Source organism: Epinephelus fuscoguttatus, linkage group LG6 (assembly GCF_011397635.1).
Source record: "Epinephelus fuscoguttatus linkage group LG6, E.fuscoguttatus.final_Chr_v1".
NCBI lineage: Eukaryota > Metazoa > Chordata > Actinopteri > Perciformes > Serranidae > Epinephelus > Epinephelus fuscoguttatus.
The window spans coordinates 40,629,940-40,648,395 of NC_064757.1; the positions used below are offsets into that span (position 1 = coordinate 40,629,940).

At 42.2% G+C, this 18,456-nt stretch overlaps 1 protein-coding gene across 1 annotated transcript in view; it reads right to left on the bottom strand.

Annotated features, from left to right (window-relative positions):
* The window catches only part of LOC125890162 (protein unc-13 homolog B-like), a 309,728-nt gene that overhangs the window by 189,912 nt on the left and 101,360 nt on the right, over positions 1–18,456 (bottom strand). Inside the window, exons 10-11 of the mRNA XM_049578657.1 lie at positions 10,877–11,176; positions 9,073–9,160 (exon numbers count right to left, since the gene is read on the bottom strand). Coding sequence (XP_049434614.1) covers positions 9,073–9,160; positions 10,877–11,176 — 388 coding nt within the window. The remainder of the gene's footprint in view (positions 1–9,072; positions 9,161–10,876; positions 11,177–18,456) is intronic.

Sequence of the window (18,456 nt, forward strand, 5' to 3'; positions counted from 1 at the left end):
TCATTCCCTGATCATTAACAGAATCTGAAAATCAGATCATCTTTTCTATTTAACGAATATAATTCAAATCCATCGGCATAGTTCTGCAACATGTACTTATAACCATGGACATATAACCTTTGTCCGACAATCAAAGATCATAAAAGCAGCAGAACAGCCAGGTTACAGCTGTCACATTTAAAGACAATATTATTAGACAGTTTGTACTCCTGTGAGGTTCGTAAAGTCGACATGGAGCTAACAAAAGCTTGAGCTTGTTATGTGACAGGGACCACAGCCTGTACTATTTCAGTGCAAGCACACAAACCTGCCACCCGCTGCAGCAGTGACACCCTAATCATAAACAAAGGTAAGGCTGTGTTCCCAAACTGGCTACAGAAACAGAAAGACTATTTTTGTCCTTATGGGAAAAACATGCAAACCAGTGGCAAACCTTTATCCATCCTCCACCTTCCAAACTTCAGTAACACTGGATCTTGTATTCATTTTCTTCTACACTGCCGCTATGTAAAAATATATTTGAATCTTGAGAAGGAGGAAAATTGCAGACACTGAGACTCCTGTTATCAAAGTGATAACACAACAGCCTTTACAGCTAAGGAGTCATCCAATTACCTTGGCTGTGTGCTGTTAGCCTTATGTCAGCAGTGGGACGGGCTGAGAAGGTGCTCACCAAGGTCAATCAAAGAACATACTTTTTAGCCAGAATGTCAAAACTTTTGACATGAAAGCAATGGTGACCCTGGCAGGAGCTCTTGTCCAGCCTTTTTTTGACTGTGCCTGCTGTTCATGGCACCAGAGGGCTGACTTCATACTTTAAAACTGACTTCAGATTTCTCAGAAGGGTAGTTAAGGATTACTGTTTATTTCCCAATTAAAAATCACCTTGGTATGTCTCATTTCGAGAGCCTTGGGTGGTAGAAAGCACAGGACAGAGTCTCTCAGATAAAGCTGTGCATGGTGGGATGCAAAGATTTTTAACATTTTGTTAACTCGTCCTCCAATGTCTTTGTAATTTATACATTTTTTACTTTTGTATTACTGCTTAACTTTGATCAGTTACGAAATCTTTGTTTTACCGTTTTCGTTTTTATATATATTTATTGCTATTCAACCCTTTCAATCTCGGGTAGAAATCAGTTATCTCGAGCTGCATTCAAACACCTTTCACAAGAATTTTAACCTTCGAAACCTCAGAAAATTGGTTGGATTTCTTTAACAATCATGCAAAAAAAGGGCAATGGGCAACTTGGCAAGGAATGTCCCACAAATTGGAAGAAAATTGCAAAATGTGGCAATGAAAAATATTATTAACAATAATTATTAATAATAAATAAATATTATTAATAATGATAATGATAATAATAATTGTTATTATGATTATTATTGTTATTATTATTAGTAGTAGTAATAATAATAATAATAATAATCATAATAATCATAAATAATAAAATTATTATATAAAAAAAACTACGAAAAATGCCTGAAAATGTATTTACAATAATTAAAACTATATTTTAAAAATCATGAAAGAGAAAAAGTATCCTCCTCTCTATAAATGCATATATTCTTTTTTTTCCAGGTCATTCCTTGTTTTTGTTTTTGTTTCACTATTTTTCAATAAATGTTCCTGTAACTTTGACTAACTTCCTGTTAATTTTTGGGTCATTTCTTGTAAAGTTGCTCATTGCCTTTTTCTTGTGTTTTGGACTCGGGTCAATTTGCTCAGGTTTAAAGGGTTAAAAGAGGTGGTATCTTAATGTGCCATCTTTGGCGTCTTAGCTCTCCTGCACAATGTTCAAACTTTTTAAATTCTTACTGCCTTTTTTAAGCACATATATGTGCTCATAGATAAACTAAATAAACCAATGTGCATTGCTCTGTTCCTCACTACTTAAAAAATCATTTTATACAGGTGAGGGATATTAACAGCCATTCCACTAGGGGCAGGTCCACCATACTTTGCTCTCACAGGTAAACAGCTTTGGAGGTTTGAAGCTGGTGCTAAAGAATCGGCTCTGACAATATTCACTGTAGGATACTGAATTATAGGGAATGACTTGATGAACTGACAGTGTAGGCAAAGGTCACAATTGTCTTGCATTATTGTTTTTATGGTTAATGCCTCTGTATCTTGGACCCCTCACTTTCACACTCCTAATCCCCAAAGGGACCAAAACGGAGAAGACGCCTGAGAGCGTTATTGTTTAATCCTGACTTTTTCTTTCATGCAAGCACCCATGCCCTTTGTTGGGTTGGTGTTTTTCTTTTTACAAAGATGAAATTGTCTAATATAATCAATCAATCAATCAACATTCAGCTCAATGAATGCACCTACAATACCCTTTACGGTAACTGGCCTCTGAAACAAAGAGTGAAGGTAAAACACTGAGTGTTCAGAGATTCTTGCAGTTGGAAGTAACTCCATCTCCTTTGTCTTTTAGACTTAAGATCTGATTTGGTGATTTGAAGACCAAAAGACATCATTCAACAGCATACCAATGACCATATTTAAATATATAATAAGGATGTGCTTCACAATGAAATACAGTTATTTAAATGCTTTTGAGGCAACAGTTAAATCCTTTCTTGCTCCAGTCACATCTTCTCTCCAATGACTGATCATTGCTGCTCTCCCATATCTAACAAAACCTTTGACCTAAAACTGCTTTGATAAGCTACACTTGATCACCAAACTTAAAAAAGCTAGTGTGTGCTAACAACAAACACACACACCCACACACACACACACACGAAACCCCCCAAACTGCCCTCCTGAGAGCACAGCCTAATCAGCATAGAACAGAAGAATGCTTGTGTAATTGGTCATGAAAGGTGCTGTGCCCTCCTTCCTGGATCTTGAAGATCAAAGATGGCATTTAAAGAAATGATCTATTGCTGATAAGAAGCTGAAGACTGCGTGAGCTAATTATTCTCTCAGATCTGTGCTGAAGTGGCCGGCAGCAGCAGCAGAGGATGCATCCTCACCTGTATGGAGGTGGTGGTCTTCTTACAGTCTCTTTGTTCTGCTGGTACAGACTGGCCCCACTAGGCAGCAGTAATCAGAATTTCTGAAAACCTACTTTAAAATCAACCTTATCGTGATGTTACTGCCGTTTTCATATACCCTTGCACAAGCAGCTCATTCCTGACACAATTTGTTTAAATACTGCTTTTCAGAGTGCGTGAGCAAGAACTTCAACACATACTTGACTCATCAAACCTGTTGTCAGATCTGTAAATCAAAATTGAACAATAATGCTATTTCAGTTTGGATCATATGTAATTTAAACAGTTGAACGTAAACCTCTACATTGCATTAACCGTAGAACACTGCGGGGTTTAATTACTGAGCCCACTGTTTTTCATTTAATATTGACACATTAAAATGTGTGCTCATTTAACTTAACTGCAGTTAAACCGATCTGAACAAATTCCTGCTAAATAAGACCTGATGCTGGGCTATTTAGGGGATGTCTTGTTTGTGTCTAGGAAGTAATGGAGCGTAACAGAAAGGGCTGTCTGCTGCTCAGCTTGAAGAACTGAAATTGAAGAGAAAACAATATATTGGAGCGCTCCTCCCTCAAGAATAGAGGGTATATATGTGAGTTACTCCATCATTTTCAGACACACTGACCCTGAAACACAATTTAACTTTTCTACACTGTTGGAAAGAGGAGCTTCATCGCTAATGATATCAGGATTGTTTCTCTAAATATCAAGAAAAATATACTGCATTACACAATGACTGTCACCAAGCCATGTTTTAGAGAAAAGGGTCTTAAAAACTTGCTGTACCATGGCTGCAAAGATAAATGACAGAGCCCACTGGCCTTCCAAACTGGGATTGATGCCGTACTCCAGGGGCTGTCCCCCGAGTAAAAGGTACAAAGAAAAGCTGGGGGACACTGCCGCCAGCAAGGTAACAATAACTAGCATATCTAACAATACTGTGCAGGAAGATAAGAAGATATTGTTTATGTCCGTAGAACTCTTTGTTTGATGAATAAAGTTAGCATACAGTTAGAAAGTGACTTCACACGACAACATTCACAACTTGGATCCATGTTATGAAAAACCCTTTTGATTCACTAGATAAGTGGACCCTTACCTACTAAAGTAATATAAATAATGTACTGGGGGTGTTGCAGCCGAGTGTGAAGCAGTTGGGATGAGAGTCAGCACCTCCAAGTCTGAGGCCATGGTTCTCTGTCGGAAACCGGGGGATTGCCCTCTCTGGGTTGGTGGAGAGTTACTGCCTCAAGCGAGGGAGTTCAAGTATCTTGGGGTCTTGTTCATGAGTGAGGGTAGAATGGAGCGTGAGATGGATCGGCGGGTCGGTGCAGCTTCTGCAGTGATGCAGGCACTGCACCAGGCCGTCATGGTGAAGAGGGAGCTCAGCCGGAAAGCAAAGCTTTCGATTTACTGGTCCATCTACGTCCCAACCCTCACCTATGGTCATGAACTCTGGGTAGTGACCGAAAGAATGAGATCGCGGATAGAAGCGGTGGAAATGAGTTTCCTCCGTGGGGTGGCTGGACTCAGCCTTAGAGATAGCTCGGACATCCGGAGGGAGCTCGGAGTAGAGCCGTTGCTCCTTTGCGTTGAAAGGGGTCAGTTGAGGTGGTTTGGGCATCTGACTAGGATGCCTCCTGGGCGCCTCCCGCTGTAGGATGTCTGGGGTGCTTTGCTCGGCCTGCTGCCCCCGCGACCCAGCCCCAGATAAGCCGATGAAAATGGATGGATGGATGGATGGATGTACAATATTGGGACTTTCTGACCGCTTTTTTTCCATCTCTGTAATTTACCATGCCGGTAAATCTGAATTGATTATTCTTTCGTGCTCAGGGTTTACGCAAATTGAACTGAATGATTGAATTGTGAAGAATCTAACCAAGCTATCAACGTGTAGCATATCCATATTGAGGTTTTAATAATCTTAAAGACAAGACTTTGTTTATTGAAAATTTCGGGGCGGCTGTGGCTCAGAGGTAGAGCGGGTCATCCACCAATAGGAAGATCAGCGGTTTGATCCCCAGCTCCTCCTGTCTGCATGTCCAAGTATCCTTGAGCAAGATACGGAAACCCCAAATTGCTCCCGATGATGCTTCCATGTGTGAATGTGTTAAAAAAAACTGAGTAGCAGGGGGCACCTTGATGGTAGCCTCGACCACCAGTGCGCTTTGAGTGGTCGGATGACTGGAAAGGCGCTATATAAATGCAGGTCCATTTACCATCCAAGTGTTTGCTGAAAGCTTGTCATCACGCCTTTACAAGATTTAAAACTTTATTTACCGTCTGAATTTGGCAATGAAAAATGTATGCACTGAAAGCCAAGACTTTGCTGATTTAAAATCAAATAAAACCACAAAATGACCAAAGATCTGGATGTTGACATTAATCAACATTTATCTAGAAATGACCACGAAATCTGACTGGTTTTTATTGCTAACAGTACATATATGAGGAAGTTCAAGTTGCTTCAACAAAAAGATAAGTGACAGAATTTATGACAGTACTTGAGCAATTCCAAATTGGAAAATATAGATACAAGAGACAGACATAAAAATAAGTAAAACTTGATGCAGCAGTGACGGAGATACACTGTCAATCCTACACATCCAATATTACAACTCAATAAATCTGTCCTTAGACCACCTCTGCCTGGTAAGTAAATGCTGCTGTCATTTCTGTGTTCTTGACCCATCACCTTGAAAATGTATGACTCTGTCTCAGAACAGTGCAGCTACTTGTCTGAGGTGCGTTGATATTTGCCTCTTGAGAGGGACTGTTTAAAAAGAGGGATGGGATTCATGACGGACAGGCCACCAGGTTTATTGTTTAAGCAATCGGAGAGTCTTTCTTGGGAGAAGAGTCATAAATTATTTAACAGTTTATTGGTCCCAGTAGGAAAATTCTCATTTCTCTCAGCACTCTATCAGGTAGGTCGGATTACAGGAGGAGCCACTGGACAACAGGGATTCTGTGTCTTGCTCAAGGACACTTCAATAACGTGGATGCTTGCTAACACAGGGCCCTGAACCCACTTGTCCCCTTGTTCTTGGTAGCTCAACTGAATTAAGTTTGTGTTATTTGTCAGTCTATGTTTTCAAGCCAGCAATCTCTCGAGATTTAATTCCGCTCAGAGCTTAATTTATTTCCCTCTATTCGATAAGAAACAAATGAGATTTCTAAGAGTCCATGTCAACAGATTGTAATTTTAAATAAAAATGGACATGAGAGTGGTTTTCAAGTGTGGAAAAATTGGTCTGGGGGTGCAAGGAAAACAAATAGATAAGGGTTTTGGCTCAAAGGTAATCAGAGATGAATAGATTGGATCAATCACACCAGGAGGAGCCAACAGGAGGGGCAGCAGGGTAACAGTTCATGCTCGAACAGCATGTAATCAAAGCCTGGCTTGCAGTGGTGTGTGTGTGTATGTGTGTGTGTGTGTGTGTGTGTGTGTACTAATTACATTGTGTTCCAGGGTTAAAGTAAGGATTACACCTGGATGAGAATTAAGGAAAGGGTGTCAGTTATGCATGTGGCAATTGTGGTTGGGTTAAAATAGACATCCAATGAATAAATCTATGTCAGTGCAATATTTTCACAAGTCTGTGTCACAAGTTTGTGAGTGTGTCCAGCTGTGTGTATGCAAGGTTTTGTCTCCTGGTTTCCCTGAATGTCCATGGAAAAAATTTTTTGTTTGTTTCAGTCAGAGGTTTTCTGGTCAAAGGACCAACATTCAAACTTCCGTGCAGTAGATGACTGCACAGATTTTTACATTTGTGAAACAGAACAACCACTCCACAGGCGCATGGCACAACACAGACGAGCTGGCTCCTCAGGTCAAGACTCAGCTGTCCGTTTAAGTCTAAAGGAGAAGGGACATCTCTGAGGCAACACTTTATCACTCCAACCTCGTCACATATTGACATCTGTGTCCAGATACAACTTGCAAGGTACCCTGGGTGTGTTGGTTGTTGATGTTCCCGGACACTGTGTCAAGTTCTGCCTGTTACATGCAATGTCTTCTTTTAAGATTCACAACTGTTTTCCTTCAACAAACTCACATGGTTGGGTTTAGGCAACGAAAACACGTGGTTGGGTTTAGGAAAAAAGAACAGGGTTTGGCTTTAGAAAACCCATCCACCATCCCTCCCGCCCCAGTTGGACTTAAACTACCTTGACTTTCGTCCTTGTCCCGCCACATTTCCCCCTGACACCACTAGGTGCGGTTGAACTGTAACGGCAACCGGTCGGGTATCATGCCAACGTTAAAGGACACCTTTTTTTGTTGGTTTCTGATGTTGCAAGTCACTGCCCAAGCGCCGGATTTTGATGACTTAAGAGTGAGACCGGGCTCTTCAAGGACAGCAATGTTCACATCTTGGCCAGAGAAGACAGACGGTTTGAAAGAGGCAAGAAAGAAGCTATCTACGTCAATCTCGAATGACCATAGTTAAACAGAGGGGGTGGCCTACGACACCACTTATCACCCACCTCCAATGCAGTCTTGGGATCCCTCCCCGGATGACCTAACACCCATTCACACCTGGACCCATCTAAGCCCGACACACAAAATGGCCAGGTGGGTCAACGACTCACATGTGACCTTAACGACTCTGTAAGGGCTCACACCAACACAGAGTTTAAAGCCTGCGACTCTTGAATGAGAGGTGAAACATCTTCAAGAAACTCAACCAAGTCCAGTTGCCTATGATATAGCACGTAGGATACAACATGAAACGAGTAAGTACTTGATTTGTGCTTTGCAAAAATAAATCAATGGATGTCACAAAATGGCACAAAATTTTCGTACTCTTTTTTTTGGCTTATTCAGTGAGTAGTTCAAGGACACAGCAAGAGATTACAGTAAAGATTACAATCCCTGTTTTGTCCTGCGACCCCAAAACAAGGCATTCTGCACCCTCTCTAATTCTTTTAAAGTATTTTGGTGCTTTTTATGCCTGTCGTACAGACTTGTCAAAGGAGAGATGACAGGAAATTAGGGAATGGGGACCAACAAGCAACAAAAGCCCTGAGCCTGACTCTACCAGTCACATCCTCTTTGATTCTTAAGACTACCTTCCTTTTAACTTTGATTATAGATCTCTACTGTGGAACAATTAGATTGCAAATAAATCTATATCTTTCAAGAGTTTAAACATAGTGTAGACGTGAGATGTGTCTGATGAGACCTTCTCTCCACAGACACAGAGAACGACAAACAGTCTTCTTCCTCCACTTTTGTGAGATGCCAAGTTAACATACCACATGCACTATTATTTGCTCTTTCCGTTCAGTGTTTGTTACAATGTCCAAGTATTTTTCAAATTGGTACCTCTCTATTTTTTTTTTGTTTTTCCTGCATGGCCTTCAAGAAATTTTGAAAAGCTCCATCCAGTGTTTTTATTAGTTGTGCACACAACCTTAACGGGAAAACACAATCAGACCTCAAGGGTCTGTTTGATAGCAACGGCCTGAGGCAAGGTGAGGGAAGGCAGCAGAGTTTGCCATATTAAGGGGTTTTATGAGGATACATACACAATGTTTTAGTAATTAGTTCATAGAATGACTTACACAAAATGGCATTGAAAAGAAAAAGCCACAACAGATAGCTGTGACATTTGCAGTACTTATACAGACCCCAACACCACGGTCAACTGTAATCCACCCCCAGGAGCTTGCTACTATAATCAGAGGGGTCGTTTTAAGTCACAGTTCCATGCCTTGGAACTAAAAACTTTCTGTAACAGCAGAGTGATAGCTGGATCTGAAGAAACCCACGCTCAAAAGAGGTTTACCAGATCAAAGTGGAAATCCTTAAGGAGCACAAAATTGGTGTAAATTGCTGTGGCATGACTAAAAACTCAACCAACCCATAGGGAAAAGAGGTAGAGATAGTACAATTGCATGAGAGAGGAGAGAAAGAGCAATGTTCATGTGCCTGTATATCTGAATCTGTATGTATATGCAAATCTGTGTGTGTGTGTGTGTTTGACTGTGTAAGAAAGAGAAAAAGACAAAGGGAGAATAGTTGGGGTGTGCAAAGAAAGCCAGCCTTCCTACCTCAAGGAGCTGCACTCTCACTTTGTTGTATGCTTTCAGCCAGCGAACTTTGGAAGGAGAGCACGGTGGAGGGCCATCCTCAAAGAAACTGAGAGAGATGAAGCAAAAAAGATCAACAGCTTCAAAGGGAGAAGTTTCAAAAAGATGGCACACCTGAATTTTAAAGTAAAAAGATTTTTCAAGTCAGTCTAAAAATAATACTATTATCGTAACGAAGAACAAAACTGTGTTTACTTGCTGTAATCATCAGTGATAACATAAAATGCTTCCAATGGAAGTTATTGGGGACAAAATCTGTCCTCCTGTGCAAAACTGTATTCAACAAGCACCTAACTATTGCTTCAAGGCTGAGTTTTTAAAAATGTGAACCTATCCTATAGGACATCATAGGAGGGTCAGTTAGCTCCATTGTTTTGTCTTCCAAAATTGGAGATGCCAGTTGCCCAGAGCTATGGTCCTTGTCAGTGCTACTTAACCACAAGATTGGTGGTTCGATCCCAGGCTCCTTCAGTCTGCATCTCACTTGGGCAAGATACTGAACCCCAAATTGCTACTGATGCCTGTTCCATCAGTGTGTGAGTGCATGCGAATGATAACAGAGCCTGTGGCACCATGTATGGTATCCTTGGCCACCAGTGTGTGACTGTGTGAATGTGACCGATAAGCCCCATTTCCATCCACGGTATGGTACCTTTGAAACCAAAAATAACCCTTTAGACATGGTACCTTAACCCTAGCATTTCCACCACAAACAGCTCTCTTTCATGGGGCAGGGTTGTTGTCACTCACTGCTCCGTCTAGCACTCACTGTATTTCTTTCTTTATCAGTCTGCACCTCGTTTATCATCCACAGAACGGGGTTGCACGCTGACATTTTCAGAACAAAATAGAACTGGCTGATGGGATATTTAAAAATAGAGGGTTTGTGCATTTAGTGCTTCTAAGACAATAAAAACTAATGGATTGTCAAAGTTGTCACATTTACATTTAAGGTGTGCTGATGGATTCACGTCGTCAACTCATGCATTGAGGAACATTACAAGTAAACGTTCCACGTCCACCTTCATGCACATAGTCCCTCACTGTCTTCCCACCAACTAACTCTTAAAGTCCCAGTGAAGAGGAAGTTAGACCATCTTTAGGTTCTGTACTGTGATGTATTTCCCAGTGAAATAGAATATTTGAACATTTGCATTCGATTGGACTGCTGAGGAGGGGGACTGGCTTCACACATGCCTCCTTCACTGTTATATAAGAAGGAGGACAAGGGAGAGATGAAAGAATGACACCTCTGCCACATTGTTTTGGAAATGAAAATGTTTTTTCCCACTGATATCCAAACACGTCTTGCATTCTCTCTACATATTGCTCTGTTAGCTACTGCAACCCATGAAGTGCAGTTTTATATGACCGGTATGGATAGCTAGTGGACCAAAGTCTTATTTGATTGGGTGAACTTTTGTAAATGCTCCTGAATGCAGTATGAATCATCAAGCATTTAAAACCATTTACCTGGTATTACAGAAAGAAAAAAGACAGGAATTTCAATGTTACGTATTGTGACATTGATTTTTTTTTAAAAATGCTGATGAAAACTCTCTAGTCAAAACTTGTTGGTTTATTCTTGAATCAATAAAAGATTTTTATATACTGCAGGAATGCCTTGGATGCATTTTTGGACTGCCTGCTTGTACCATGGACCTTTACATTGAGTGAGCTGGCCAGTCCTTTTTTTAGGTTGTGCTCACTGGAATGTAAAACCAGTACATTTTTTGAAACCTAGATGTGTATATTTTTTCCATACCTGATTTTAGTCTGAGTCTTGTTATCACAGTTGTCCAAGATCGGCTTGGGCAGGATGACAGACGAGTCCTTCAAATCTTTGTTGGAACCAGGCTCTGGTAGTGGATGTAGCTCTTTCTCAACCTCTTCCTCCTCCTCCTCTTCTTCCTCATCCCAGGTAGACTTCTGGTTACTTAGAGGAGGACGTAGGGCGCTTGGGTGGCGGGTCTCTGGATCTCGGCGCTCCTCAGGCTCAGAACTGAGCTGGGAGCTGGCTGGGCTAAGGTTGCCTGATGAATCAAAGCGACTGCTGTCTGGTGGGCTGTAGGAAAATGAGAGAGAGTTAGAATATGGTGGTGATTTGGGAAAGCAACATGGACTTATACTGTAATTACAGAATCAAAAAGTTTACTTCCAAAATTTAGGAAATTTAGGAAATCACTACTTGAGATTCATGTGTTTTTCAAAAATGTAGATAATCAGAAAATTATTGTAGCAGAAAATGTCTTTTTCTTTACGTCCACTTTTAGTGTGGAACAGTGATTTTGGAAGGAAACAATTTGATTTATTTATTAAAACAAAAACTGGGGGTAAAAGAAGCTCATCATCATCGCATCCAGAGAGGACAGTGACACGTAACAGGGAAAACTAACAGGGTTCTGTTGGGTACGCTAAGGGTGCTTTCAGACCTAGAGTTGTCTTGCTTTGGTCTGAATCAGGGACTAATTTTGTTACAAAGTTGCATAATTGCCAAGAGTTGGTTCGTGTTCTCACGGCAGCATTTACAAGCAGACCAGATAAAACACTTGAGCAAGAAAGCTGCTCTTGATTGGTCAGAATTTCCATGTGGGAAAAATCCAGGAAGCAAAGCAAATGTTGAAGAAAAGTACACTTGCAAGATAAATGTGACACTTTCTAATGTCACAATGGAGGGACAACTACGCAGGTTGATTTTAGCGCTGCTCATCGTGGACTATATTGCTGTCATTGTTCATTTTAGTCAAACCATACAGTTTGAAAACGAGGCGCGGCTCCAACTAGAAAACAATGTTTTGATGCATTGGATGTGCTGAATGTGCATATTAAGGCAGTACAGGAGGAGGTGCACATTAATAATCCTCCAGGACTGTAACATGCTCATGTTTAACCCAAACAATGTGTCATGTGACTGCAGTTGCTTCACATCCAGGTCGGAACACGTTCTCACCACAAACGATCCGCACCAGAGTTCGTTTGTAACCAGACTGAGACCACCTCTTCAAGAAGGTCCTGGTCCAGTTTTGGTGCGCAACAGAGTGATTGCTGTGTTCACACCTGCCCAAATAAACCGCACTTTAGGGGCAAAAGAACTTGAGTTCGACTGAACCGAACCAAACAGGGAAGGTGTGAAAGCACCCTAAATCAGTGGTACTCAACCAGGGGTCCTTGAGGGAGTTCCAGGGGTTCTACAAAACTGGGGAATAGTTTATTTTAGCTATCTAATTCATTATAGATGTGAGCCCAACATGATAAGAGTCATAAGAGTGACTATTCTGATCATAGCTTTCACCTTCTCCATGGTTATCTCTCCGATTGTAGTTGACAGTTGTAGCACTTTTGTCTTAATCATCTCTAATAACCAGAATCTTTTCAGATGGAGGTCCCTTAAGTGGAATCTTACAATGGGGGTCTGGAAGAACCACTGAGCTATATAACAAAAGCTGAGTGCAGATTTCTTTAACAATCATGTCAAGATAGGGCTGAGAGGTCCTCAGCCCTCTCTAAGAAGAGTGGTCTTACTGCATGTTTAAAGCATTGTGTTGATAATGAGACCAGCTATTACACTTTCTTCACAGGTCTAAAGGCGCTGCCTAAAAGCCTATGTGTGAGTGCAGGACAAAGAAATAACCTTTTTGATTCACCTACCTCTACTACAGTACATTTACAGGATCTATTAATGTATGTACCATACAATGGTAAATGCACATTATTCACAATTCTTTAACCTTTTTAATAAGATTGAAACATCAAGGTTAAGAACTCTGTTAAAGCAGTAGGGATACACTTAACCTGCTTGATGAAACTCATAAGTAGCTGAGTGAATAAGAGTTCTCTGGCTGGATGATTAAGACTGCTAACAATGAAAGTGGCTCTGTGCTTTAACTGGCATGATTTACTTTGTCTTGGCTGTAGGCCAAATTACTTCTCACTGGTCCTTTTATTCCAGTGTCCCGGCTGCCTTCATGGTGTGCACTGCCACCCCATCATAAATCTATCAGAGTTTTAATTCATATAAACAAATTGGCTGAGGCTTGGAGAATAATTCAGAGCACTGCAGGGGACAGAGGAAGGAGGGGCTTTATACACGCCTCACAAGTGAAACGTAAATAAAGACCATCAGTTTCCTCTTTCATTGCACTTCCATCACTGTCAGAAAAGCTATTACTGAGGTGCGGTAAGTACAAAATAGCTCCAGTACATTAACACATAATGCTGAGCACCACTCATGCAGATGTGATAATTTCCTTCCCTACTGCTTTGATGATGAAACTCTCAATCGGATGTTTACTAAATCATTTTATTTACAATGTGGCTGTGAGGTGGGTATGCATTATATTCTAAACCAGATATTGGTTTGGATGAAGTAAATCTAAAAATGTTTAAATCTAACATGTCTAGGATTTTAAAGTCAAGATAAAGGTAAGGTAAAGAACGTGAATACAGATCTACTGATATCAAATGTAGTAAAAAGGAAAGCTCTGAATGGGAGGGAAGAGTAAGGGGCTAGACATTTGTCTACATCACCATGATAAACGGACAACACCATTTATCATACAAATTGTACTAGCCTTTTCGTGACTTCCTTTGTCAACAGGTCCTTTGGTTGCTCTGTGCCCAGATCTGCATGCCTGGTGTCAGGTGTATCAACTTCTCTCTTATCTGCCTCACATGATGTGATCTTTACCTGGGGTTTATCCAAACCTTCTGCTAAGGAAACTGGGTCAGAGGGGAGGCCAGACTGTGGTGATTGTGCTAAGGTGTCACAGCTTCCTGTTTTTGAAGTTTCTGTTGGTCCCTCTGTATCACTGGCTTCTTCAGTTTCTCCAGAACCTGGGGAAAGTTTATCAGACTCTGGCTCGCAAGCTTCGTCCGCAGGTTTTGGACTTTGGGGCTCAGCTTGGGCTGTGACCACCGGAGGGGGAGATTCAGCTTTGGGAGGGTCAGAGTTCCCAAACACTGAGCCAAGTTTCATGCCAAACACAGATGGACCAGATGATGGTTCTTCCTTTCCAGTTGGCTTTTCATCCTGGAAGATACCAGCTGAAATACTTTTAAAACCAGAAAAGAGGCCACTGTCTGTCTGTTGTGGCTGTGGTGTCTTCGTACCAGTGGCTGAAGGTGGAGTGGAGGAGAACAGGGATCCAATAGAAGATGTGCCCTCAGCAGCTACAGACATAAAGCCAAATTTAGAGGCAGTCAAACCTGGTATTTCAAACATGCCCTTGGTTTCAGGAGCTGGGGATGGTGGGACTTTGTCTGACACTGCAGAACCTGTTTCCTCTAAGTGCTCATGCTCATCATTCCTGGCTTCTTTCTCAGGTAAAGCCGTTGTCATGGTGGATTCGGTAACAGAATTTTCTTCTCCCTCTGTTTTGTCTTTTCGTTCTGCCTCCTCCAGTAATCCTTTTTCAGGTACTTCAGAGTCCTCAGAGCTTTTAACATGTTCATCTCCCGATAGGAGTGTCTTCTCTGCATCTGTCTTTTCAGTGCCCCCCAAGACTGGTACTGTTGCACTAGGATCCCCCTGTCCTGACTCTGCGCCAGACTGTTGATGTTCCTCAGATTTTGTAGTTTCAGGACCTTTGAATATACCAAATAGGTCACTAGTAAGGGATTCTGTAGCAATGCTACTTGGAAGTCCAAAAAATGAGCTTTTCTGTTGTTGTTGTTGTTGCTGTTGTGGTTGTTGTGGCTGACGAGGAGCAGGTGATGACCCAAAAAATGAACCAGGCGAACTTGAAAAAAATCCACCAACAGTTGGTGGTTTACTTGGGGTATTTGGGGTAGAAAACATGGACATAAAGCCAGAAAATGGAGCTGCTTCAGGGGGTTTCTGTGGTCCTGGCTGTCTTGGTCCAGCCATTCTAGGTCCAGCCATTCTAGGTCCAGCCATTCTAGGTCCAGCCATTCTTGGTCCTGCCATTCTTGGGCCACCCATCTGAGGCCCACCCATCCTTGGTGCTCCCATCCTTTGTCCTTGTGGCCCAGGTGGCCTAGCCATGCCTGGCCTAGGCTGCTGCTGTTGTTGTTGCTGTGGTGGAGGACTAGCAGGTCCCAATGATGGACCTTTCAAAGGCCCCTCAGCTTGAGATGTCATGATTTCTGGTGAGTTGCTAGCAACAGTTTTTCCCTCATCTGATGAGGAGATCACTGCAACAGAGTTACTACTTTCCACAGGTTTCTCTAATCCATGCACAGGTTCTTTACTAGCCTCTGCAAGCTCTACTTTAGCCTCAACTGGTTCCTTCGCAGTTTCTTCAGGTATGGATTTCAAGTCCTCTTCGATAGGTTTTACTGGTTCTGAAACTGCTGTCTCTGTTATAACTCCACCCACAGCAGGTTCTGCAGTAGGTTTCTCTGTAATTGCTATCACTGAATCAGCTACAGTTGCCTCTTCAGTAGATTTTTCCACATCTGCAATAGCTGTTTCTTCATCACCAACAACTTTTAAAGGTACCTCAATTGATTTTCCCACATCTGCAATAGCTGCTTGTTCGTCACCAACAACTTTCAAAGGTTCTTCATTTAATTTTTCCACAACTGCAACGACTGTTTTTTCGTCACTAGCAACGTTCAAAGGTTCCTCATTTAATTTTTCCACATCTTCGACTGCTGTTTCTTCTTTAACATGTACTTTCAAAGGCTCCTCAGCTGATTTTTCAGCATCTGCAACTGCCATTTGCTCTTCACCAGCCACTCCCAGTGGCTCCTCAGTTTGCTTTTCTATCACTGGAATTGTTATTTCTCCTTCAGCAACAGCTTTCTCTTGTTCCACTCCCACATTATCTGATGTTGTGTTTTTGTCAGTACAATCGACAACACTTTTCATTATCTGCATGTCTTCAGTTTTTTCTAATGGGCTTTTGATGGCAGCTGTGTCAGTTTCATCACCAGTGCTCTTAATTTCAACTTGTTTTCCAGTCTCTGCGCTATCTTTCATTTCTTTATATTCACTTTGAATGTCTGACTGTTCCTCACTTACTTGTTTTACAGTTTGTGATGTCTCTTCCTCTGGTAGATTACTGATCACAGTTGGCATGTCTGTGACAGAAGCTTCAACCACAACTGAGGCATTTCCATTATGAGAAAAGTGCTGTTGCACTGTGGCAGTTTTGTCCACCTCCAGATGTGGCTCTGTAAGGGGAACAGGACTTTCATTGTTATCTTTGTTGATGTCCAAAGTTGAATATTGACCATCTTGGCATGCCTGCTCTTCTTGGAGTTCCACCTTAACTGATGATGTAGATTGAGACTCAGAGGGTACATTTTCTTCTTTTGTGTCTGGGGGTTTCACTTGTTCTGAGGAAATCTCCTCCTTCACAGGAACAACTGTTTCTGGCTCTGTCTTGGTTTCCTCCATGAAAGACATTCCAAATAGGCCAAAACCTGTTTTAGATTTGTTACCATCAGAATTCCCACCAAGTGAAAACACAGAGGAAACTTTGAAACCACCCTCTGATTCAGCTGGTTTAGAAGCTGCAGGATGTGCTTCTGATGCTTGTTGGCTTTGTCCACCAAACATTGAGAATAGTCCTTTTCCTGAGGGCTCTGAACCTCTGGGTCCTGGTGGTGTAACTGTTGGTCCGGGTGGGGGCATTCTAGGTCCAGTTTGGGACTGTGCACGACCTGGTCCTGGGGGAGGCATTCTAGGTCCAGTTTGGGACTGGGCACGACCTGTTCCTGGTGGGGACATTCTAGGTCCAGTTTGGGACTGGGCAAGGCCTCCAAACTTGGAAAACAAACCTGCACCAGGAGTTTCTTTGTTTGTAGTAGAACCTGGGAGGATTCCACCGAATATAGAAGATGCAGTGGAAGGTCCTCTTGGTGTGGCGTCCCCAGGATGACCTCTAGGAGGTGGTTGCTGTGGTGCAGATGTACCAAACATGGAAAACAGGCCTTTGCCTGGAGATTCTTTGGGTGGAGGACCTCTGGGTCGCTCACTTCCACTAGTCGGACCTCTTGGGCTGGGTGGTGGCTGACTACTGGATCCACCAAACATAGAAAATAAACCTTTTCCCTGGGTCTCTTGTTGGGTTGACAGTGGTGGTTGTGGGTCATTAGATCCAGGTGAAGATGGGGCATTTGACCCACCCAACATTGAAAGTAACCCTGAGCCAGGAGTGTCTTTGGTAGATGGGCCAGAAAGAATGCCACCAAGTATGGATAATCCAGTTTGGGAGGATGGCTGCTGTGGAGTTGCAGTCGAGCCGCTAAACATAGAAAATATGCCTTTTCCTGGTTGCTCATTAGGCTGTTCAGCCTCGGGCTGATCAACCTTGACATCTGAACTATCCTCCTTGGATGTAGTGATTTCTTCTGTGGGAGGTTTGTCAGGACTGGGCTCAGGGGCTGGTACAGTGGAATCCCTTTCAGTTTTGTCATGAAGCTGTTGAACTTCTTCAGTTGATTTTACATCTGGGGCAGAGGGTACTTCTTTTGATGACAACTTATCAAGAGACTGAACTTCTTCAGGTAATACAACATCTGAAATTGTGCTTTCATCCTTGTGGGCTAACTCTTCAGGAATATCAGCACCTTGTGGTGGTGCTGGCTCTGAAGTTGTGTTTTCAACCTGGCAGGCCAGATCACTGAGAGGTTTAAGTACTTCAAGTGGTGCTGTGTCTGGAGCTGTTGATTTTTCGTCCTTGGCAGACAACTCCAATGGCCCCTCACAAATCTCAGTGGTCTCTGCTTTAATTTCAGCTTCTGATAGGGTAGCTTCTATGGTTGAGTTTTTCGTGGCCAGGTTGTGCTGTGAGTCATGCTCATTAGCATGGGTTAAATCAGCTGTAGTCAGTGCAGATGGCCTCTCTGTTGAATCGGTCATGACCTGCTCTGATTCAATGAATGCCTCTGCTTTACAGATTTCTATAGCCCTCGCATCCTCAAGTATATCAGACTTTGCAACAATATCAGCAGGTGAAGAATCCTTACAGTCTGGTAGTGGTACTGCAGTGAGAGTGGTATCTTCAGGAGAACTGGCTTCTGGCAGTTCAGGCTTGCTACACTGACTAAACTCGTATTCAGCTGCCTCTTCTTCTGGTGAACTTGCTGCTGACACAAAAATATGGGGTAGTCTTATATAAGGTTTTGGTTCACCTGGTTCAATTTCCATATCAACAGGAGGTACTTTTGAGTCATTAATGCCAATGTAGATTGATCTTGGTTGGCTGATTTTCTCCTGTGATATGTCAGATACAGTAGAGACCTCACCTAATCCAGTGCTGACAGACTCCGTTAATATAGTTTGTTTGGTCTCTTCTGAAGTTTGCTGCTGTGACATGCCCGATTCAGATAAAGACATGTTATCTGTGATGACCTCTTCGGTAATTGGTCTAGATG